General features: G+C 37.2%; 1 protein-coding gene across 1 annotated transcript; it reads right to left on the reverse strand.

The window, feature by feature from the left end:
• Positions 1-816: 816 nt before the first annotated feature.
• Positions 817-1560, reverse strand: LOC128133406 (proline-rich receptor-like protein kinase PERK10). The gene has a single exon (XM_052770822.1). It carries the CDS (start codon positions 1558-1560, stop codon positions 817-819), a length of 744 nt encoding a protein of 247 aa, XP_052626782.1.
• Positions 1561-26377: the final 24817 nt, after the last annotated feature.

The following is a 26377-nucleotide window of genomic DNA, read 5'->3' on the forward strand; positions in this document are numbered from 1 at the left end:
CCCTGGCCTGTTTCTTGAAGAGATCAACAATGGTCTCTTTGTCAACATCACCATCACTGTCAACCATAGTATTTTTCCCTTTATCTTGAGCACCCGAACCTGAAGCCTGACCAGTTGATGGAGGTTCGGTTGCTTTAGTTGAAGCTGATGTAGAAGTAGGAGGCGGTTGATATTGATTTTCGCCCTTTGAAACCCCTTCTCCCCCTTGTTTTGGATAGGCCACGAACTCAGGAAGCCCCTCAATTTTGCTGAGCAGGTCAAGGGCGGGAGCAAGCTTCTCGGCAAGTGTTCGCCTCACTGAGTAGTTCAGGATTGGGTCGTGTGCTTCAATAATGTTGGAGAGGGCGGCGTGGACATCCGAAACACAAGTGGAAATGACCGCTCGCTTTGATCGAAGAGACGCAACCTCCTTTTCTGATTGGGAGAGTTGAAGACTCTTAACCGTTAGAGCAGTGGTTTTACGAGCAAGTGCATCCATCACTGAGTTCTCCGAGGCGAGATCTTCTTGGAGCTTGGTCAATCGCTCCTCAACAGTCGCTTGGAAGGATTTATTGTCAGCTTCAAGAGACTGACGAAGACTGGCAAAGATTGTTGTTCTGATGCGAATGAAGTAGCCAGCTTCTCAACAATGGAATCGACCTTCGCTGCATTGGATTCAGCGGCCCCCTGTAAAGACTCTAACAGATTGTTAGCATCGTGAAATAGTTTTTCGACTTTTTCGGTCGCAGCAGCACAGGCCTTTGTAGATGCTTCTACAGCAGCAGTGGCGGAGTTGATAGAGGCTTCATGCACCTTGGTGAAAGAATCAACTAGCCACTAAATAGCAGCCTCTGAGATATTGGACCGAGAGGAAGAGGAAGCGATGAAATTATCAAGTTTCTCATTAAGTTCCTTTTTAGTGACAGGAGCATCATCGTCATTATCGCTTTGAACCTGGTAGGGGCTGTAGTAGACAGAATCGAAGGTCATGTCTTCCCCTCCAAGAAAAGTCTCGGTATCTGCTGAGTGATTTGGAGATGAAGGCGAAGGTGGAGGTTCGGTTGTGGTAGTAGGTTCGGGTTTGGAGGTGGGTTCGATTGCAGGTGTGTGTTTGGGTGCTAAAGTGCGAGCCCCCATATCATATATGTTGGTTCGAACTTCAGCAGTTGTTGTTGTAGCGTCTGAGAAAATAGGAGGTGGTATGGGAATAGAAGTGGGTGGAATATGAGAAGTGGAGGTTATGGGGGGAATGGAAATAGAGATAGAGATTGGGGGAGGAGAAGCAAGTTTGGTTGAAACTGGTACCTCAGGTGAAGGCGAGCGAGGAGGCGTGTCACCACGAAACGACTCCTCTGAGTCTGAACCCTCATCCTCTGAATCACTGGAGGAAGAGGCAAGAATGATTTTTCGCCTGGGCTGGGTTTTCCTCTTCTTTGGTGGAGGTGATTGGGCTGCCTTCGTGGGTTTTCTCTTTTTAGGAGAAGGGCCTTTCACCCCTTTGACCACCTTCTTGTCTTTCCCCATTTCTTGTTTCTTGCCCCTTGGAGCAGGCTTGTCAGCATCATGGATTGACTGAATCATCTCTGGAGTGAGCTCTCTGGGACCCGAAGGAAGAAACTTCTTGTAGGTTTTGATGATGCGACTCTCCCCTCATACACATGCATACATTGACTCAGGAATTGAGCCAACGAACTGAAACTTGGAAGGATCCATCACAATGATGTTTGTAGTGTGGAAGGTGCCGATAGAGGAGAGTGGAGAAGTAGCCACAATAGGAACATGGTACTTGTCCATTGCCCATTTGGTGAAGAGCGTCCAGAACCTTGCATATGAAATTTTAGAATGTCGAGAGGTAGATGCAAGGCTTTGGATTAACTGATGTCATAAAACAAAGCCATAATCGAGGTTGACGCTCATGTACAACCCGTAGAGAATCTTCATGAACAGACGACTAGCCCCATCAGAACCTACACTTCGCTCGGATAGACCCTTGAATAGTATCATGAAGAAGCCATTCCACAGAGGAGGAAGACACGGTTTCTTGAACTTTGTGACAGTGGTAAGGATCTCAATATAACCCATATTGTAAAACATGGAGAAAAACTGTCCCATAGAAATCGACTCAGGGTTAACCATCGACTCATCAGGTTCAAACCCTAGAAGCGAGAAGAATCGTTGTTTGGAGATGGAGGTTTTGGTATCAAGAATGTCAAAAAAAATGCGATCAACAGACTTTTCGTAGTGGGCAGTAGAGAAAATCTGAGACAAACACTCCACAGGAATGATCTTGACCATGGTCAATGCGAGAACCAGTGGAGAGTATTTAAGATTCTCCACTATAGGGTACATGAAGGCATCATACGAAAATGGGGTGAGATCAATGACCAAGCTTTGCTAGGGTCGGATTGGGAGAATATGGGAGGTTTCGTGTATAGAGGAGGAATCCGCCATTGATGAGTGCTTCGAAGAAGGAGATGAACAATGGTAGAGAAGTATCTTTGTTTGCTCTTGGAAAATTGGGTGCAGTAAAGAGGTAAAAGAACTTAGGGTTTACCCTTTTACCATGTGTAGAAGAGAGAGAAAAATCTGCCCCCAAATCTTCTTGAAAAACGAATCGGTTCCGGAGTTAATTGACGCGTGACAGGTAGCAACCCCTATGATTACGCATGAGAGAGAAAGTTGTTTCCATTTTGCACGCTTCCCATCAAATGCCTTTTTGATGTCCTAAAACCCCTTAGTCTCCCGGGTGAGTCCTCAACTTATCCTTAAAATGAGTTGTCTTCACTAAATAAAAGCAATCACGTAAATAAACCACAACATCCCGTTGAAAATATAGCATTAAATATCAGAGCTATAAAAATAGCTTGTAGTGAACGAAACCAGACTCTTGGAAAATCAAAGAGATTATCGTGCATAGCATTTCAAAGATAAAGAAATAAAGCAACATATATGTGGGAAATCGTGATGTCAATAAAGAAATGAAACAGTGGATCCCGGGCACGAATCTCTTCCTACAAAGTCAAGAGAAACTTTTAAAGTGTTTGTGTGCTTTCCCGTTAAATTACGATCAAGCACTTGTTAAGAAGTGTTGAAAGGCATCTTTTAATGAGGCTGAAAGGGGTGGCTTTCGCTTCAGTTCAGAATTCTAGATCTTGACATAAGATAGAAACCGAATGAAGTACTTGTGAGACCGATGTGGTCTTTTGAACAAGTAGGTTTGGACAATATTTAGTGATTTGTTGAAAGTGTTTGGTGTGAAATCTCAAGAAAATTTAAAACTGGATTCTATGGGAAGAAATGTTATGGTATGTAACAATTTCATAAGAATCACACAAAAAGAAAATAGAGATTTCATGGTACAACCACGTGGGTGGATTCGTTAATTCATAAGTGAAAGCTAGAGCAAATTTAATTGTTCACCGTTAATGCATAGTAGGTATTGAATCGTGGGTTTCACTTAGCACGTAGTGACATGAAGCTAAGATCACAAACACAGAGGTTGTGTAACCATACAACAACAACAACAACCACTGAAGTTCGACGAGGGACCGAACCTGGACCTTCGGTTGCCGTTTGATGATGGACCGAAACTGTTTTTCCGATTGTTGTGAGTAGCTGGACCGAAGCTGGGTCTTCTACTGTAAAAGCTTGAAGGGCTGAAATCTGGTCTTTGTCTGTTGTTGTTTGGGGGACCGAAACCAGCCATTCGGTTTTTGTTACTTTCGGGACCGAACCTATCCTTCCGGTTTTGTTCTTCCTGTGGCCCGAAAGTCTTCTTCTGGTTCTTTTGATCTGATGGACCGAAGCTCCTTTTACTGTTATTTTCTTCTCCTTTTGGCTTGGAATTTTTGTCAAAGTGAGTATAGTGGGGATTTTGGGAGCGCCAAAATTGCTTTCGCTCTGAGAGATTTTTCTTGTATCTCAGATTTCTCTGCTGCTTTTGATTTTTCACCTGTTTCAGTTGTCTGTGAATATTTGCCTTCTGTTTCGGCTTCTTAGCAAGAGGTTCACTTTTCATGGAAGTGGTTTCGCTAGTTGAGGAGACATATTCCACTGGAACCTCTTTTGTGCCGCTGGAACTGGGCACGTAAAAGTTGGTAGGTTTATTTAGTGGTTCTGCCACATATCTACCTTTGGCCTTCCATGATGTTCTCTCCAACAAACCAACTGTTTCCTCTGCGTTGTCTATCGGTGCAGACCAGAAAAACTCATCACAACCACCTGCATTATCTTCATTCACTATGGCAGTGAGTTCGGCTGTCTGATGTTCGGTTACTCTTGTGACCTGATAAACCTAATTGGGAGTGGTTCGAACCTTTTGGTATACAATGGAATTTTCTTTAAGGATTGGGGATTTATGTTTGGACAAAAGAGCGAATTCCACAGAATTTTCAGAAATCAAGTTTTTGTGGTTTTCAGTTTCGCTCTTAATGAACTTGGAACAGTCAACCTCATCCTCTACAGAAATTTCACTCATGTCATCGTCCTCATTAAGTTCAGATGCATTTTCAGCATCAATTTTATTTTCTGAACTTAATTTGGTACTCAATGAGTCAAATTTTTGTATAGTTTCGGCCATGAGTTTCAACTTATCATTTTCATCCAAAAGATTCTTAAGCATGTCCTTATGGTCTTTGGACTTTATAAAAGATTCAATTTTGTCCAGATCATACATATAAGTGGGATTGACATCATCTGAAGATACAACACTTTCACAGCTGTATGCTTCGGCATCGATTTCATCCTCCTTTAACTCAAGGAAGGGCAAAATCATACGATGTATCTTCTGGCCTATTTCACAGTTTAAATGCAGCTGAGTAATGTTAGTATACAGTCTTTTTGCAATTAAAAAAAAACATTCCTCTGTTTTAACAATTTAAGATTGTCTCTCTGCAAATAAATATTCTCATCCCTAGACTTAACCAGCTCCAACTCCTTCTGCTCTATCCATATCCTTCGCTCCTCACTCTTTGATGATATCCTGCTTATTTGGTCAGTTAGATTAGAATTCGTGACACGTGTTTGAGTTAAACAATTATCCAGATTTGAAATTCTTGAATTCAAGTTATTTAATTCCATTTCATATGATGTTTGTGGAATTTTAAACGAAATAAAAATGGATTGTACCTTCTTCATCAGTTCATCTAGCTCACTGATCTGCACACTTAAAGGCTTCGCTGTGAAGCACATGTCCTCTCGCTCCTTAGCCTCTTCGTTTCCACCATCATTGTTGTATCCCCCCATCTGGGATACATCTAACACCATCAGACATCTTCCACCAACATCACCATTCTTCGCCACATATGCCTTTACATGAGAAGGCTTTCTCACTTCATCATCTTCTGAGTCGGTTGACCACACCTGTACGCCACCAAACTCATCATCATCTACCGAATCCTACACGATAAGAGCATTCATAGAGGGATTAGTAGCAACTTTCTCCCTCTTAATCTCCTCCAGTCTTTTCAGGAGACTTGCTTCTTCATCATTCTCCTCATCTTTCTCTGACATCTTCTTCAACACGCCATCTTTTGCGTAGTGATTTTTCCCACCACATTAGAAGCAACTGACACCAGAGTCAGCTTCACCCTTCGCTTCCTTCTTTGTTTCTTCAATCTTCGGCTCCTCTTTCACTTTTTTAGAGTTGTAGCTTCCCTGCCAATTTCGGTTCTTGTTGGTAGGGAACTTCTTCTTAATGAACCTTCTGGGATTTGATACCATCATAGCATAGTCTTCAGCTGTTAAATCGTAATCTCCCAGATTCAAATCTTCTTCTTCTTTTGCTGCATTCTTACCTTTGGACAGAAGTGCCAAAGACCCCAAGTTTGAAACCACGCTTTTCTCTTGTAACACAATCTTTTCCTAGGATTTTAGAATCCTCACCAGTTTTGCTAAGGAATGCGATTTGAACTGCTCATGCGCTTTAACCGTCGACACAACTGCTCTTCATTCGGGTCTTAGGCCATTTAAGAAGGTGACCTTCTGTTCGATGAGCTTTCTTTCAATGTCATGCTTGATCATCTTGCTGAGAAGATGATTGAACCGATCAAATGTTTGTGTAACAACCTCCTCTGGCATCTGCTTGAATTCTCCAAATTCAGAGAGAAGTAGGGTCTGAATTGAGTGCTCTAGATCTTCATCTGTGGAGTACAGCTCTCGCAGCCGATCCCAGATTTGTTTTGTTGTACCCCAAGAACTTACTAATCGAAACGTGTCGGATTGAAGAGCGAATCGAATTAGTCTCAATGCCTTAATGTTGAATTGGAACTTCTCCTTTTCGTCCTGAGTGACGTCTTTCAAATCTTTTAATAGATCATTATACTCCTTTTGAGTTTTAATGATTCTAGAAGTGCTTGAATGAGCGAAAGGGACATATGTGATAGCTTCCCATATGAGATACCCGTTATCTTCAGATCCAATAACATAATCTTCATAGTGGTGTGTCCATACTTCATAGTCTTGAGTGTAGAGGATTGGAATCTTGGTGGTTGATCCGATGCTATTAGAGATGTTGATGGGATTGGATTGAGAATCATCCATGCTTGATCGTGTAACCTGTTATAAGATCAGATTTTGTAATACGTAATATTAGGGCAAGATGAAGAATTAATGAGATACATCAATTATGGAGTGACGGCTCAATAAATATCAATGAATGCGGAATAAACCCTAATCTAATCACTTCTTTCACAGAAGAGATGTGTATGAATTACACAGTCTCTTGCTCTGAAACCAATTGATGAGTTGAAAAAACTCTTTGATCGTTTAGATCTTTAAACAGGTTAATCACAATAATAAGAACAGAAATATCAAACACTGGAATGAATCAAAATATGCTGAATGATTCAATAGATTCACGCCTCAGCAGAGCTCGACTAAGAACTTCCGCTGTAGAGGCTGTTTAGGGTTACAATCGATAAAAGTATTCGTTGTGAATGATCGACTCTAAAAACTTACGTATAAAGATGCATGCAAGCATCTATAAATACTAAACCCTAATAAATAAATCACGGATGGACAGGCCCAATCCGGATACAAAATTGGCCTACGAACCGAGCCCAAGACGCAATACCTAATGGACCCTATAGTAAGACTAACTTGATCTTATACATATATATATATAAATATATATATATATATATATATATATATATATATATATATATATATATATTATTAAATTATAATATTATAAAGTATAAGGGTTGAATTTTAAACTTTTAAAATGTAGAGGTTGAATTGTAAAAGTCAAAATGTTTGTTTGTTTAGTTTCGCATTTTTAGTTATATTACTAAGTCAGTTTTATGCGAAGCGTATTGTAATAGACTTAGTATATTTTTTGTACACTCAGGTTTCCTATAAATAGGGACTAAGGATAGAAGTAGAAAGGACTTTTGCTCTCAAGTATTCTTTCTGCTTAAAAGTTTTGTAATCATTCTTCATCAATATAAGATCTGATTAATATTTACTCATTGTGTTCTTACTTTTCAATCATTCAATCATAATTGCTTTCTTATTCTCGATAACAATTCTCTTCAATTGGTATCAGAGCAGGATTCAAACTGCATTGATCTGATTTTCGTGTTAGAATCATTTGCTTTTTGAGTAGTAAATTTACTCAAAATTTTCCGCGCAATTTGGTTTTGAAAATCACATTTGATCTTCAGATTTGAATTGATTCTATCTTTGAATTGTTTAGTCGAGTGATCTATTAGTAATTTGTGATCAATTCAGTTGATCAATTCTCAAATTCATCAAGTTTTTCAAGCTTTCTGAAAATTTCCATGTTCATCAATGGCGAACTTCAACATGAATACAATGATCTTGTAGGAATTTGGCTACAGTTCTGGTGATGTATTTATAAAAAGAATTGTAGCAAAGGCTGGAGATTGGGTTGAGGTAAGATTATGATTTATGATTATCTCCTTTTTTCAAGAGAATTATCTACAGCATTTATCTTTCCAAGATGTTAAATTCGTTCCATATTTTAGGTAAGAGGAGGTAAACTACTAGTGAATGGTGTAGCACAAGATGATGAATTCATCTTAGAGCCATTAAAATACGAAATGAAACCTATGGTAACTTTTTTTTCCCTTCAACTCCATATAAAGCCTTCATTATGCTAATTAGAACAAAAGATTTAATCTCAAATCATGTTTATGTTGTTTGTGGTTTAGCTTGTGCCAGAAGGGTGTGTCTTTGTGATGGGTGACAACCGTAACAGCAGTTATGACTCGCACGACTAGTAATGCTTGCGTCCTTTTTTATACAATGTTTAACATGAATTGGACTGATACTGTCAGTCTGTCAGTCTAGTCCTGTATCAAGATTACAATCCTTATGATTTTTGTGATGTGATGGTACAGGGGTCCACTTCCGGTGAAAAACATTGTGGGTACGTTATATGCAGTGATTAAGTTAATTTACTCATAGTTTTGATTAATTTTTTTTATCATCATGTCCAGGTCCCTTCTCTACTGTGTTCCGTGAAATGATACTCTCCTACATTATGCAGCCATGTTGTATAATCTTAGCCATTACACCTGCAAATTCAGATTTGGCAAACTCAGATGCGATTCAAATGGATGGGATTGTTGATATGGAGAGCAGGACAGTTGAGACATTATATCAAAAACCTAATGTCAGTGAGACAAAAAGTAGTTTAGTGACTTGGATCATTGATAAACTTTAGAGTGCAAAAGACATTCCTTCAAATTCTGAGGAAGTTGATCCTAAATTACATTTTTACCCCTGGCATCTTCTCAAGTCATTGGAAAATTACCACATTTTACATGTCATATTTTAATTAACATGATATACTGTTAATCTGCTATATAATGTTTTCATGCAGTTTTGAAACTTTATGGATCATGGATCTGTCATCTGGTATCATTCAAGAAGTGGTCAAAGGTTTGACTTCTATTGTCTACATATTATTTTGATGTTTCTAGGTTAATTATGATGTTATTTAATAATATTTTTTGTGGTGTGAAGGATCTTCAAAGATTAAAGAGATTTGTGGACAGTTGATAAAGGAGAAATCATCCCTTGTAAAAGAAATACAGCCTAGTCAGCAGCTGCCACAAAATAATTTCTCGGTGGAGGGTATTTCACGTGCGGGTCTGCTTTATTCTGTGGTAACTTTTCAGGACAATATCGTAATTTGTGACACAGGTAAAATTAAATATTTTCCTTTTGTTTTAATTGATGAACTACAATATCCTCTAAGAAACAAGAGTGTTTAGATGGTCAGGTGGTGCAGAAATACAACAAAACTTGTGAGCCAATGACAAGCTTTGAGTTTTCAAATTTTGGAAGGCTAGGATTGCCATACTGGTTGTTGCCCCTTATGAAATCAGCTTATGATATGAGCTTTGTTTTTCACATGGTCTAGGACTGCCACAAGGGTAATATTGTAATAGGGCTGCTTTATATGTCATCATAGAAGATCCTGCTATCCCATAATTTGTAACAATTTGTATTATCATTATTTGATTTTAATAATAATTTGTTTTGTTTTATTGTTGAGGTTATAGACTGATAGTCTTACTTTTCATGTCATTATTATTTATTTCTTTTTTTGTTTGCAGTTTCTTGCAGAAACTTTGGATGTTGTTCAAGACATTGATTGGGTCATTTCTCTTGGAAATGCTTTTGCAAAGCAGTATGAGCTTTATACATATGATGATGAGCATTCTGCACTACTTCACAGGTATGAACTCATTATCATTATCATTACATTTTTTAATTAAATTATCTTATTGAGAGTATTCTTCTCCTACAAATGTCTTGGTATACTTCTTCAGAAAGCTGATAACATGACTTATGTTCGTGATAAAATCGTCTGGATGTACAAACAAGCAAATAATCTAGATTTCAAGTATTCCAGCACCTTGATAATTATTACCTTGCTATGTTTCACATTTAACCCTGTGTTCTAATATTGTTTTGGTTGAACATGTTATTCCTCAAATTTTAACAGATTCTTGAATTGTGACTCACCCCTGCAGCTTTCTGAATGCAGGCTTATTTTGGTGCTGGATTAAGTGGAGTTCTGGCTTGGTGTGTGCGAGTGGGAAGGAACCAACCCAATGCCCCCGGAGTTCTGGCACCTTCCATCTTTACTTCCTATGTATCCAAGTTAATCTACTCGTATTTATTCATGTCTCAAAGTGTGTATTCCAATATCAGGTATCATGCTTTGTGTATTTATAAAATTTTGAAATAGGGTCTTGTTCAATGCTTTAGCTGTGTTTGCTCTAAGGGAGATCAACTTATCAAAAGTAAGTTACTGTTTCACCCTTTTATTTAATATTTTTGTGATTGAATGAAAGTCTTAATGAAAGTAATTGACAACCCTTTCTCTGTAAATGATGTCGTGATTGTGGGAGAGGTGTTGTGTTTTTCTCTGTTGCTAGGTAACCTTATCAACAACAACATTCTACTTAAGCAGGTGAGTAATCAAGATTAAGAGAGACTTGTAATCATGTTTGACATTCCTTTCCAGTAAGAAACAGAGTTATATGATTATTTGTTAGTTTTATAGGAATGTATAACCCATGTTAGCAATGTATTATTTTTGTTTAACATTTGAATGATTCTTTGTATGACATTACAATTTGTGCAATTTATTTTATTTTTTGAGTATGAAATTTTATTTTATATTATGCAACGGATTGTATTTTTTGTATATGGTATTTTATTTCTATTATGAGAAATTAAAAGCAAATTTAATTTAAAAATTAATAAATATATAAATTTATTTTTTTTAAACATTTAAATTTATGATACGCAAAAATGTGTGTCATCTTCATTTATGACATGGCCTTTCTTGACAGGGGCTTTCTTGATACGCATTGCATGTCATTAACATGCGCGTCATAAGGTTACGACACGCGAATGTGTGTCATCTTCCTTTATGACAGGGCCTTCCTTGATACGCATTGCGTGTCGTAAACGCGCGTCGTAATTGCGTGTCGTAAATGAGCGTCGTAAATGCGCGACGTCTCTCTTTATGACAGGGCCTTCCTTGACACGCATTTGCGTGTCGTCTGAGCCTTTTATGACGCGCAATGAGCGTCGTAAAAGGCTGTTTTTCTAGTAGTGTTCTCTCACTTGCTTGGTTCCTCAACCAAAATTCCGATGTTAATCCCTGAATACTATGATCAGTGGGCTGATAGAATGGAGGATTACTTAAATGGAATTGATGAAGAACTTTGGAATTGTATCGATGGAACAATGCAAGCTCCTGCTAATGTTCAACCAATTGGACCGTCTACTACTTCTGCTGAAGTTGCTAAACAATAAAAACGTTTGAAGAATAGTGAAAAGAGATGCATGAGGGAACTAAGAGGTGCTCTACCTCCTGTGGTTTTACAATTACATCCGTAGTTGTAAAATAGCCACAGAGATCTGGAACACTCTAAAAGAGAAGTATCAAGGTAGCGAAAAGACAAAGATCAACTCTATGAAGCAATATCTAGTTGAACTGAAAGAATTCAGACAAAAGGATGCTGAAACTCTTGAAAATTACTATGATCGTCTGAATGAGCTTGTGTATCGTTGCAATAGGTATGGAATCACTAGGTCTCTCATGGAGTTCAATATAACTTTCATCATGGGCCTTCGCAAGGAATGGCGAAGTGTGAGTATGATGATTAAGAATCAACAGAGTTTTGATACAACCAGCTTGAATGATCTCTACAATCAGCTGAAAACACATGAAAGTGAAGATTCAAAAATGTATGAAGAATCAAAACAAAGTATAGGAGGACCTTTGGCTCTTGTTTCAAATGTATCAGAAGTTGAAATTAATGAAATAGATGGTTTAGACAATGAAATCTTCTTAATGAACTCAGATGATGAAGCTGTAGTATTCTACTCAAATAATAGAGTTAAGAAGTTTTTCAAAAAGCCTTTTAATCCAAAAGGAAAGGAAAATGATGCGAAGAGTGGAGTCTCAAAAGCTAGAGGGGATGAGAGGAAGAAAATGGAAAAAGTTGATGAAAAGCAAAAAGTTGATAAAGATGTGAAGAAACTGAAAAGTGATTCTGGAATCTATTGTCACTACTGCAATGGTGCGAATCACTTCGCAGCTGATTGCATGTTGCAAAAGAAAGATGATAAAAAGAACAAAGTAAAAGATGAAGCGTACTATTCGGAAAAGATTGAAGAATTGCGTACAAAGACAAAAGGAATGTCACTTGTTGGGAAGGGTGAGTCTGATGAGGAAGAAAGTGGAACATATCAAATATGGTCTTCAGGATCTGATGACGAAGAAATGAGGCATCCAACTCATGGAGTAATGTTCGCAAGCTTTGAAGAAAATTGCAAAGAGAATGTTTCAGGAAGGTGCTTCGTATCCAAGTCCACCGACAAATCACCAATGACCACCAAGATACGTGCTATTCTTGAATCTTTCAATATTCTTTTATCTGCTTATGATACTGAAATTACTTCTTTTGATGATACTGTTGCTTATTTTGATTTTGTTATTGTGTCTGCTAGTACTGAAGCTCAAAATTTAAATATGTAACTAGTGGAGACACGAAGAGAGTTAGAAATAAAACGAAGCAGAGTAGACAAACTTGAATTGCAAATCAAAAATGTAAATTGTGATAGGGACAATCTTGGAACTGAAGTTAGGTTGTTGCTAGCACAAAGAAATATATACTGTAATTCTGCTAAGCGTTTGTATGCAAAATTAACTGCTTTACATCATTCATCTGACATTAGCAAAGAACAACATAGGAAACTTTTACCTTTTCTTGAATATGATCGTGAAAAAGTTGATGTTGTGTCTTATGATTGCGAAAACACAATTTCTCAATTTGACAAAATACCTGATGATAGATTCGCATATGGTATTATTAAAATTGATGAATTTTTGAATGCTGATGAGTTGGTTAGTATTGACAATGAATGTTTGACAAAGAATGAACAAGTGAAAATCTTAAAGAAAACTGAATCCTCAAATCTTAATTCTCAACTTAATTATGCTGATATTGAGGACAATTCAGATAATGTGAGTGAAATTAGTGAGATTGAAGAGGAAGAAGAGGTTGATTGTTCTCAATTGGCAATCATTAATATCACATCTAAGATCAAAGGTAAATAAATTATAGTTGATTCAATGGTCAAAAATGACATTGAAAAACCATCTACTTCGCAACATTGTAATTTTGATAATGTGGAAGTTGAAAGCTGGAAATCTGATGACACTGATGAAAACAAAGAAGATGTGAAGGATTCACATGGAATACCTCCACGAGTTGTGGTTGACCAAGTGTTTGACAATAAAAAAGAATTTGACAAAATTTTAAATGATAAAGGTGCACATTATTTGGAAACCAACACTATGGTATATCCAAATTTTGTATGCACTGATAATACCATTTTTCCAAATCAAGTTTTTGTACTGGGAATGATGAGAAAATTCACCCTGAATTCAACAAAATGGTTGAAAAAGATAATCAAAGGTCAACTACTGAAGGTTTTTTCGCAAATCAAAACAAAGAAGAAAACAACTTAACTCAAAATCCTTATGTGGTTCAAAGACAAAAATCATCACAAAAATGGGTAGTTAAAGGTGAAAAAGCAAACAAAGTTTTTGAAAAAATTGAAAAACCAAAGGTTGAAGTGAAATTAAATTCTCATAATTTAAATTGATGGTTGGAAATTATTCAACAGAAAATAATATTTCAAAAAGAAAAGCAAGAAAAGCAATTTTTTGGCAAGTGGTGTCCAATGATAAATCAAAAGTTGAAAAAGAACAAATTTCAAAGTCAAAATTGTCAAAATTTCAAAGCATAAATAAACAAAAGGATACAAGTTTTCATAAACCAATATATTCTGTTGACAAGATTCCAATGAAAAATAATGATAAACTTGTTCGCAAATATGACAACAATCGAAAATTTGAGAATTCGCAAAAATTTGTGAAAAATCAAAGATTTCAAAAAGTTGGCAAATTCACGAATGATTCATCATCTTTGAATGTCACAACTCAAACAAAAATGAAGTTTTCTCCTAAACAACCAAATTTTACAAATCCTTCAGTTTCAAAACCGACCAAAGTTTCATATACAAAAGGAAAATCTGATGTAGGTATGATCAATCGTTGGCTTGAAGGGAAAGGAAGACAATATCAAAGTGGGAAGTTTTTAGAGCAACAAATAAAAAATGCATTTGATAAGTTCGCAAATAACTGTTCCACTGGTAGTTCATCATCTTATAATTCACAAGTTCCGGTACAAAAATGGAAACCAGTTATCAAAGTTGCGAATGTTGTGAAAGATGAGATGAAACTCAATGAAAATCCAAAATTGTTGAACTATATTTCGATATCTCGATCTGATGATGTTGATATAATTGATAGTGTCACAGACAAAGTGAAAACATGGTTTTTAAATTCAAAGCATTTGTTCAAAAATACTAATGGAGGACCCAATAAGTCTTGGGTTCATAAATTTTTTGAATAAATGCAGGTGATATGTGACGAGCAATATGATGCGAAATGGTATATTGATAGTGGTTGCTCTCGTCACATGACTGGAAGGAAGGAAAACTTGCGAGATTATCGAAGCTTGGAAAATGCAGGAGTAGTCAGATTCAGAAATAATCACAAATGTGAAGTGAAAGGCTATGGGAAAGTAACAAATGGACAATTCACCGTTAACAGGGTTGCTTATGGTGAAGGTCTTCAACATAACTTGATTAGTGTTTCACAACTTGTTGTGGGTACTGGAAACCAGGTTGTGTTTAATGAAGAAGGAAGTATCATTTCAAATGTGAAGATAAATGAAGTACTTCTCAAATCCAAAAGATATGGTGATATGTTTACACTGGACATCAAACCAATCGTGGGCAAACCTGCTGTTTGTTTACTATCAAAGGCATCTAATGATATCAGCTGGCTTTGGCATAGAAGATTGTCACATTTGAACTTTCGCAATATTAACAAACTTGTCACTAAAGAATTAGTTCGAGGTTTACCTATACTAAAATTTGACAATGATTCTCTGTGTGCAGCTTGCGAACAAGGAAAACAACATAGAAAAGGTCATCCGATTGTGATAGATTCAAAAATCATAGAACCATTGGAACTTCTTCACATTGACTTATGTGGACCGTCGACTGTTGCTACAATCAATAAAAAGCGGTACATTTTAGTTATTGTTGATGATTTTTCTCGATTCACATGGGTATTTTTTTCTCAGGTTAAAATCTGAAGTTGCTCAGACGATGATTGATTTTATCAAATTGATTGAGATTAGCCTTAAAAGGAATGTTCGCAAAATTAAAAGTGATAATGGTTCTGAGTTTAAAAATCAAACTCTTGATTCACTTCTCATAGGCAAAGGAATTTCGCATAATTTCTCATCACCATATACTCCACAACAAAATGGTGTTGTTGAAAGAAGAAATTGGTCTCTATGCGAAGCAGCCAGAACCATGTTAACATATGCGAATCTACCTCAATATCTTTGGGCTGAAGCAGTTTCAACTGCATGCTTTACTCAGAATCGATCATTCATTCATCGAAGATTGAATATCACTCCATATGAAATACTCAACAATCGAAAACCTAATGTCAAATTTGTCCATGTTTTTGGTTGCAGGTGTTTCATAATGAATCTCAAAGATAATTTGACAAAGTTCCAAGCTAAAGCTGATGAAGACATATTCATAGGATATTCGCAAAATTCAGTAGCATACAGAGTGCTAAACAAGCGAACAAGAAAAGTTGAAGAAACTTTCAACTTAACTTTTGATGATTATTATCTTAAACAAACGGATAGTAAATTTGAAAATAAATCAATTCTTGTTGATTCAGATACACAAATTGATAATTCTGAAATAAATGATTTTGATTATGACTTAATTTTTGGAATTCCTGACAGGGCAATTAATGCGGAAAACAATGTTCCTGATAACCAAACATCAGAATCCTCAAAACATACTGATGATTCAATAATCACTACAAGTTTAATATCTTGTGAAAGTGTTCCTGAAGTTCGTATTGAGGGGGAGCATACAATTAACAATGAACATAGAAAGCAAACTTTCGAGGGGGAGAATGAACATTTGAATCATCAAGTTGAGGGGGAGCATTCGCAAATTCAATAGGATCATCGTTTTGAAGGGGGGGCATCAAGATGAACATCATGTTAAGGGGGAGCATGATGAAACAGAGACAATTAATCTTGATGAAAATGATGAGTTTCATGAACTAAATGATAATTTTTCTGTTGCAGGATCTGAAAATGAAGATGTGTATGAAGATGCACCATTGGAATTTAATCCTGATTATCCACCACTTGATAAATGGACACTAAATCATCCAAAAGAACAGGTAATTGGCAATCCACAAGATGGTGTGTTGACAAGAGCTCAAATTCGTGCGAAAAATGAGGTACTAAATGCGAACCAAGAACTGTGTATGTTTAATGTCTTTATTTCGAAAATAGAGCCAAAGACAGTAAAGGATGCTATGGAACACTCAGATTGGGATGTTGCTGTGCAATCTAAATTGGCTGAATTTGAACGAAACAAGGTTTGGAGATTAATTACTAAACCTTCTGATGTTTCAATTGTCGGACTAAAATGGATTTTTAAAAATAAAACCGAAAAAGATGGCAATATTATTCGAAATAAAGCTAGACTGGTTGTTAAAAGTTATTCGCAACAAGAAGGAATAAACTATGAAGAAACATTTGCTCTTGTTGCAAGACTCGAAGCAGTTCGCATATTTTTAGCTTATGCAGCTCACAAAGACTTTGATGTTTCTCAAATGGATGTTAAGTGTGCATTCTTAAATGGAGAACTTGAAGAAACAGTCTATCTTGAACAAACACCAGGATTTATAAATGATGAACATCCTGATCATGTTTACATACTAGACAAGGCAGTGTATGGATTAAAACAAGCACCAAGAGCCTGGTACGCAACACTTACAAACTTCTTGAAACAATCTAAATTTAAACAAGGATCAGTTGACCCCACATTATTTCGCAAGAAAGTTGGGAATCAACTAATGCTTGTTCAAATTTATGTTGATGATATTATTTTTGGCTCAACTGACCCAACATTGTCAATTGAATTTGAAAATTTAATGAAGAGTCAAGTTGAAATGAGTATGATGGGAAAAATTAATAATTTTCTTAGATTATACATAAGACAGAACAAGGATGGAATTTTAATCAATCAAGAAAAATACACGAAGAACTTGCTTGAAAAGTTTGGAATGACCAACAGCACGAAACTGAGAGTACCAATGGCAGTGGGAACAAGATTAACTCCTTCGTTAGATGCTCGTGCTGTTAACTTAACACTTTATCGAAGCATGATAGGGTCTTTATTGTACTTAACTGCAAGTAGACCTGATATTATGTTTTCGGTATGTAATTGTGCTAGATATCAAGCTAATCCCAGAGAACCTCATTTGACTGCAGTGACAAAATATTTTTCGCTATCTTAATGGAATCGTTTCGTTAGGACTTTGGTATCCTTCGAAAACGGGATTTTTCATTCAAGCTTTTTCAGATTCTGATCTAGGAGTATGTACTTTGGATAGGAAAAGTACGAGTGGTGGATGTTAACTATTAGATGGAAAGTTGGTAAGTTGGCAATCGAAGAAGAAAACTTGTGTGGCTATATCAACTGTTGAGGCTGAATACATTGCAGCTGCTGCTTGCACTTCGCAAATTATTTGGATTCAGAGTCAACTTCGTGACTATGCAATAAACATGAAAAAGATTCCCTTGTATTATGATTCACAAAGTGCAATTCGTATTTGTCTTAATCCAGTACAACATTCAAAGACAAAACACATTGCTCTTCGATATCATTTTATCAAAGATCATGTGGAAGATGGGAATATTGAAATTCATTTTGTTAAAACAACTGAACAACTTGCTGATATTTTTACTAAACCTCTTGATGAAAAATCATTTGTAAGAATTTTAGCAGGTTTGGGGATGATTGATGCGAATTCAATTTCAAAATATCAAGCTTGAAAGTTTCATTCAGCAGTTATGAGTCAGAATTGTTTAGATGTTATTGTTCATCCAGAGGCTTCGCATGGCTCCGCATCCACATTTCTTCGCATTTGCACTCATGAAAACTAAGGTTAGGTTTACGATTCATTTTGTATTTTTGTTTTTGAAAAATCAAAAAAAAATCCAAAAAGATTTTATGTTTATTCATTTTTGTTTTTTAAAAATAAAAAATCCAAAAAGATTTTATTTTGTTATGTTTTTAATTTTGAAAAATTTAAAATCACAAAAATATTCTTTAACGTGTTTTGAGTTTAGTCCAGGGCTTAATGCGAAGAGGTCCTGCTTATATGTTTCTATGGGAAGGTATCATTTTTTTTTAATTTGAACTAGTTAGGTGTGACAACCCAAAGTTTATTCCGTTATATTACCCCGTTACCGTTAACGGGATATTCCATTTTATATAAATTCCGTTAATTAGAGGTTGCCAAATGAATAAATGCTTTATTTATTTATATTCTTATGTCGTTGTAGTCATCATAAGATAAATAAAAACATGTGATATACATTTCCATATTATTTTGGAAAAAGTTAAATTTTATTACGACCACTAAATCGGGTGCGACCAAAAGCCCCGTATAACGATAGTATCGGGTAGATTCCCACTGAGCTTCAACTCCGACCCCTATATAAGGGAGAGTAAACTCCATTTCCACCTTTTTACTCTCTCTCTACAATTTTTTCCCGAGCCAAAAATCGTCCGTTTCGATCCCCAAACGAGTAGGTAAACTATCCTAACTCGTTCTATAACCTATCTAGCATGCAAATTCGTGTTTAAATCATAAAATAGGGACAAAATGATGTGTTTACGGCCCAAGAACACTCTTGGACCGTGAACACCATTTAATGGGGTTTTTAAGCCCCAAAACCCCTTCAAATTGCCCCTAAGGCTTAGATATGACTTTTAGGCTTACATATTCGGGCTTAGAACACCTTGGAACAAGTTTTTGGAGAGTAAACTTGAGTTTACTGCCCAAGAACTTGCTTGGGCCGTAAACTCCCCTTCATGTGGAGGAAACTCAATTCCATGTGTTAGAAATGCCCTAAACACCCCCTACGGCCTTGGAAAAATAGCTTGAAAGCAATACTATGGTTGTAAGGGCCTTAAACTTCAATAGAACCAAAAGGATAGGAGTTCACGGCTGTGAACTCCCATAGAGGTGGTTCATGGGCTGTAAACTCCCATTTAATGCCCAAATGGTGCCCAAACTCCTTCATTCGACTTGGAAAAATACCTAGGATTTATCCTCTACCATTTAAGACTTTAAAACACCAAAATAATGAGTGTATAGGAGCTTACGACCGTAAGCTCCCTTGCTTAGGGCCGTAAACTCCTCAATGGTCCATGTGAAGCCTTAAATCCATTCATATAATTTATTTTTGGACTTAGCATAAATCTACAATTGATGTGAGACCCTCTAGCATCCTAGGACCCCCTCACCATGAGTTTACGGCCATAAACTCATGGGGATTTGTCCCAAGGCCGTGAACTCTATATATAAAGTTTACTCTTGATGAGTAAACTCCATTCCTAAGCCATTTGAGCCCTTAATAGTTACCCGGGACACCCCAAACACTTAATCAAAGTGTTTTCCGCACTTTAGGATGCGTATACTTGTTAAATTGGTATTATATATACTAATTGTATGTAAACATATGTTATCATATGTTAATAGGTCACTAAGTGTGTCCAAATCTTTACTTGACACTGAGCACCCAACCGACACCTTCGTCGGATCCACTTACACCAGGTGAGTTCATACCCCTGAATGAACCTTTTAAATGTTTTTACATGTTTTATAGGGGGGAATACAAGTTAAACACGCCAGTTATCATATCAATCACATTTGATTGATAACCCACATGCACAAGGATCCACTTACACCAGGTGAGTTCACACTGTGAACTGTTTTATCGGGTATGACACTATAAATGGTTTTTCTAAAATGCTTTCACTTGTTCAAATCTTTTACTTATGTTGTTTTATCAATGTTTCATTTAAAACAGATTTACGAGAGTTTTCTAAAGGTTTTCAAACTTATTTTACAAAAGAATACCCTATCGTGATTTTCTTAAGTATAAAGTTTTTCTTCCATATTTTTAATACCCTAATCGTTATATACCATTGCTTTGTTATACTTTTACTTAGTGGATACTTTTTCCTAGTTAAATGCTTATACTTGTTTACATTCTTACTTAGTGATACGCTTCTACTTCACTTATACTTGATATCGCTTCTACTTCACTTATACTCGATACACTCCTACTTCACTTGTTGTCGCTTCTACTTCGTGATACACTTATATTTGGTAACACTTATACTTCACGATTCGGTTATTCCACACTGTACGCTTATACTTCACAATTCGGTTACTCCACACTGTACGCTTACACTTCACAGTTCAGTTATTCCACACTATACACTTATACTGCACGATTCGGTTATTACATACGATTCGGTTATACATCACGATTTGGTTATACTTCACGATATGATTCTACATGTTACACACTCAAACGTAGTTAGATGTATGTTTGTGCTTGTATAGATGCATATTAATAATGATTGAAGGACTTAGGAAGGCTTGTCCGCCCTATTTCCTTTTCTTCGTTGAGATGTGGTCTGGTGGGATCGGATGTCCATCCGAAGGTCGTTTGATTGATTAGTTATATATTATGTATACGAGCATAGCCATATAGGATTACTCTAGTTCAGCACTTACATTGGAAACCCACTACCCACTACTTGGGATGCATCTTCGGGACACGGCCTTCTCCGTCGTCTAGTTGGTAACCAGAGTCTCCTGTAGGGAGAGCGGACATTGTGTGTATAGATCTATACGAGATTGACACCCCCACACCCTGACTGGTAGCTACAGTCCACGGCCTACCAAGCCAAGGGGTGACAAATGTCATATTCTATAGATGCTTGCAGGGTGTCAGGTACTCTAGTGTCGGTTAGTATGGTTACGAATATGCCAGGTTACCTTATAATTCATGGCCTTAAGGTAACGGTATTTCACCAGCAATTTACACTGTATGCTGGAAACCCACTCTCAGAGTCACACTGTTTTTAGACCTTACTAGCTGTATCTTTCATTTGATACTGTCTGGGGTCTGTATCCTCTGTTTTTAGACCTTGCTAGCCGTACCTTTCATTTGGTACCGTCTGGGGTCTGTGTCTCTCTTTGTTAGACTGAGCCAGGCGTGTCGTTTGTTCGATACTCTCCTGGAGTCTATTATTCCTTTTGCCTTAGTCAATAGCCCTCACTGCTGAGGCATATGTTATTTTCCCTGATTCCTCTTGCTTTCTTTAATAATCAAATCCTGTATTTTGATGATGATAACGATTAAGAGAAAACTACTTTTTACCATATAACTCCGTCCAGTCTTGGTAGAAGACTGCTTTTATTAAAGAAAATATAGGATTTTCTGGAAAAGACACTAATGTAATGGATACTTTGAAACTACCACTTTTATTAAGTTATTTGGATAAAATACCGCTAAATACTTATGAACTCACCAACATTTGTAAAAATGCTGATACTCGCTTTTCAAATAACTTGTATTCTCAGGTCAGCATTAGACAGGTACATCCCCGGAGCTGTTGATGAAGATAGCTTAGTACCATGCTGTACTTATGATATTTACTTGTATTACTTTGATGTATGGTAATGTAAACCATGTAAAACTAATACTATTAGTGCAATGTTTTGTTGTACTTTGATTACTATAATGCATTTGTTGTGATACTTGACATGACGTCATCCACCCCAGAACGTTTCCGCCGTTCCGGTTTTGGGGTGTGACAGATTGGTATCACAGTATTGTTTATAAAGAGCTAAGTATATCAATTCATAAAAGATATACAACCTATAAATACAAAGGCATAAAACACTCTGACCAAGAATTATACTTTAAAATATAACCATATTTTACCAAATTATACTTTAAAATATAACCATATTTTACCAAATTATACTTTAAAATATAACCATAAAACACTCTTACAGTTTTTCGCCATGTGACCCTTTATACCACATTTTTGAAAATTACCTCGATACATGGACCGGAAGGAAAATGATGATAGTTGCACTTGTCACAACTAGGAAGGGTTCCAGTATACCTACTGGTAGGTTTCCGAGTTGAGGATCCAACAACAGAAACAGTCGCAGGGGAAGTTGCAGCATGAACTACCACCGTTTGCTGTCTCTTTGAAGACTCGTGCGATGTCTGACTTTTCTCTTTCTTCCCAAGTTTTCTTTTCTCCCCACTCCTCACTGTCGGCTCAGGAGTGGTATTTGTCTCCTCAAAGTCTTCACTATGATCGATTAGGATTTGAGCTAAGCGTTTGGCGCTGTCGTATGCATCCGGCCTCGCAACTATGACGTTTCCTTTAGTTGGCTGGGTCAGCCCCCAGATGAATCTCCCTATCTTCTTACTCTCCGGGGTAACCATTCCCGGGCAGAGTAATGCCAAGTCGTTGAACCTGGAAGTATAAGCAGTGATGTCGGAACCTTCCATCTTCAAGTTCCAAAGTTCATGTTCTAACTTCTGCATTTCGCCCCGATGGCAGTACTCAGTCAGCAGAAGTTCCTTCATGGCTTCCCAACCCATGGCGTTGGCTACAGGTAAGGTTAAGGATTTGAGTCGGCCGTTCCACCAAGTCAAGGCTTTGTCGATAAAGGTGCAGGCGGCAAACTTCACCATGTCTGAATCTGAACAGGCACAAATTTCAAAGATGGATTCGATCTTCTCGAACCATCGGGTGAGGGAAATGACACCTCCAGTGCCATCAAAGGATGTGGGTTTGGCGTTCATGAAATCTTTATAGGAACCCTCATTTCAGTGTCCCTGACTACTTTCATGGTTTTGGGTTTGGGTACCACCTCCCGAACCACCGGAACCGTCGGAGTTCCGTTGAGACATGGCAGCTGTCACTGCGGCTGTAACAGCTGCCTGGAATACTATAGGATCAATTTGGGGAGGAGGTGGTGGCGGAGGGTTGTTGGGCTTGGAGTTGGGTCTCTTTCTTGGAGGCATCTTGATCTAATAAGATCAAGAAAGAGAGGATGATAAGTCCTCTGAATTGAATCAAGAGATAGGACAGATATAAGCCGAATAAGCGAGAAAGCAGGATAGAGTTATCAAGGCAAGAAAATTATCGCTAAGAGAATGATCAAAGAACAATGTATGAACGAGGATTTCTACCAAGGATTGGCTCAAGAAATACTCCCATAGTATTTCATGATTCGTTACGACATTACCTCGATGTTTGTGGTATTAGGGTAAGTTTTAGGCATGCCACATACCACAGTCACTCCCAAGCACATGTTGGCCGTGTCTTGAATGAATATAGTTGGCCAGGCTATATTGATCCCAGACACGACTACATAACTGCCCAGGTTTAACAGCAGCGTACAACACCCATTTACTTATGTTCTGTTCTAGTTTTAGTTCAGAGCACTTAGGCCCCTTAATGTTTATAGTTTTATACCATGTAAGGTTTGGTATACTTCATTCACTATAAACAAGGGCTCTGATACCAATCTGTCACACCCTGAAAACTGAAGGCGGAAACATTTCCGGGGTTGACTCCACATTGAGTATCAAATCCAATGTACATAGTAAGTAAAGTAAGCAACCATTACATTACGTATAGAAAACTTTTACATTTAATTCAAAAGCAAAGGTTATACATGTGATACATGGTATATATAAACAACACGAAACGAGTCTTCTGAGAACTCCGTCTTCGCACAAAAGGATCTTCGGGTACCTGTCTAACATGGACCAGAGAATACAAGCGGTTTGAAAATCAACATAAAGCTGGTGAGTTCATAAGCGGTTAGTTTTTCTGAAAATGTACGAGTTCCTTTGGTTTCCTGAAAAAGTGGTTATCCAACAAAATCCCATATTTTCTTATCTAACGTTAGTTTCCAAATCCGAAAGTAAAGTAAACGATGTACAATGAAAACATGATTGTTCTTGTAAATTGTAGTTCAGTTATTTAACTTGTTATACTTTTCTAGTTTCGTACTACGATTACTCAGGAAGAACCCCATGTTCTCCTGACTGTGTGTGTGTGAACTATTATCAATTTTGATTATGTTCGGTGTCCTTCCCAAGAAAACCCCATGTTTCCCTGACTGTGTGTGTATCTTTACCGGTTCTGGTTATGTTCAGTGTTCTCCCCAGGAAAACCCCATGTTTTCCTGAATGTGTGCGTAGGTGTGCCTGTCATCCTTGAACGTACATTAGTTTTATTACGTACATAAAACTAATAAATACTCGTAAAGTTTTATTAATCTTGATTGCAAGTCCTTAACCATACTCAGACTGGATATGACTCAGACCATGGCCAGTATCCTTTTTATGACTTTCGTCACCCTTGAACCTTTCGGTTCGGCTGTAGCTAGCAGCCAGGTGTGGGATTCTCAGTCCCGTATAGATCTATACACTCAAGCCACGCTCTCCTACATTCGGAGATTCTGGTTACAGGGTTATTCCTCCACTATCTCGTGCCATGGAAGTGTTACAAGGACGGGTCTCCAATCTTTAAGATTACTCTTTACTTTTCGACTAGGAAAGTAGTATTTACGACTAGCTATGTTCTATGTATCTGTCCTTTACACTCGACCCTAGGTGTTTTATTAAGGACATTACACTCGAGCCTAAGTGTTATCTAATGATGACTGTCCTTTACACTCGATCCTAGGTGTATTATTAAGGACATTAAAAATGATATATATGTGTTATCTTATGATGATTGTCCTTTACACTCGATCCTAGGTGTATTATTAAGGACATTACACTCGAAACTTAGTGTTTTATATCAGACATTACAATGGCTTATGTGTTCTATCAGTTTAAGTGTGAACAATCAAATGTAAAGTACACAATATAACAGTGTATAATAAGAATTGAAAATCGGGTTGAAACAAACAACTTTGCAAGTTAAAACAGTTTGTTAAAAGGTTTTCAATTCTTAAAAATGTACAATTATGAAACCATTTAACTGAAATCATGTGATTGAGTACAAAATATTCTTGTACTTTTGCTTGTATTCCCCCCTGAAAACATTGAAAAACCATTGAAAAAGGGTAGGGGTATGAACTCACCGGACGCGGAAATGTGTCGATTTCGGATGCTAAACGTCGAATCGAGGCCTGATAACATGTGAGATTCCTATGTAATATGAAATGACATACAAATATATCTAATTAAATTCATAAACTCTAATTAGACATGAAGTCACAATCCGACGAACGAAAACACCTCAAAACGGGTGTTTGGAGTGACCCGGGTGACATCTACGGACGGGAATTGAAGCGAGGGACTTGGGATTTGAGTTTACTCCCCTAGAGTAAACTTCCTAATGAGTTTTCAGCCTCTAAACACATAACCACATGATTTCACGAAATGTAACAACCCGAAATTCATATCCCTAATTGAAAATCCTTTTTATGACTCCTTCCGATTATCCAATCGTCGTTTCCGATTTCGTTTCTGTTTCCGGCTTTTTATTAAGTCGTTAATGTGGGTTTTATTTTATGACTAAATAAGTGTTTTAATACCCTTAGAACTCATTCTAATGTCTCATGTTAATGATCGGAACATTTCTAGAATCAAACATATCAGGTTACGGCAAGTTGGTCGGGTGCGACCAAAAGCCCCGTCTAACGCCGGTATCGGGTAAAATTGTACCGTGTCCCGAACTTGGACACTATTTAAAGTGATCCAAGTCTTCATTTTGAAGCTTTTGCTTCATTTTACAACTATCACTCCAACCTCTCTCCTCAAACTAGATTTAAGGGTTAAAATCTCAAGTTTAAGGCTTCAAATCACCAAGGTACCTTACCTAATTTGTTATGCAACCTCTCTAGCCTTCAAATTCGAGTTTAAACCATGGATTAGGACCATTATCATGAGTTTATGGCCCTAGAACAGTCCTAGGCCGTAAACTCATATTAATGGGGTTTTTGGAGCAACAAAACCCTTCCAAACTACAATTAGACCTTGAATATGGCTAGATGACTTTATGAAATGGAATTAGAATGCCTCAAACCATTATTTAAAGCCTTGTATATGATTTTACGGCCCTGGAAGGTACCTAGGCCGTAAACACATATTTAAAGGGTTTTTAAGCCCTTTAACCCTTCCAAGACACAAACAAGACTTAGATATGACTTTTAGAATATTGGAAATGGACCTAGAACACCTTAGACTTGAATTTTGAGGGGTTTGTATGATTTTACGGCCAAGGCATGTGCTTGGCCCGTAAACTCCTCAATCATGGGTGTAAACTCATTTTCAAGGTGTTAGAAAGCCATCCAACACCA

The sequence above is a fragment of the Lactuca sativa genome, chromosome 4 (genome assembly GCF_002870075.4).
Source record: "Lactuca sativa cultivar Salinas chromosome 4, Lsat_Salinas_v11, whole genome shotgun sequence".
NCBI lineage: Eukaryota > Viridiplantae > Streptophyta > Magnoliopsida > Asterales > Asteraceae > Lactuca > Lactuca sativa.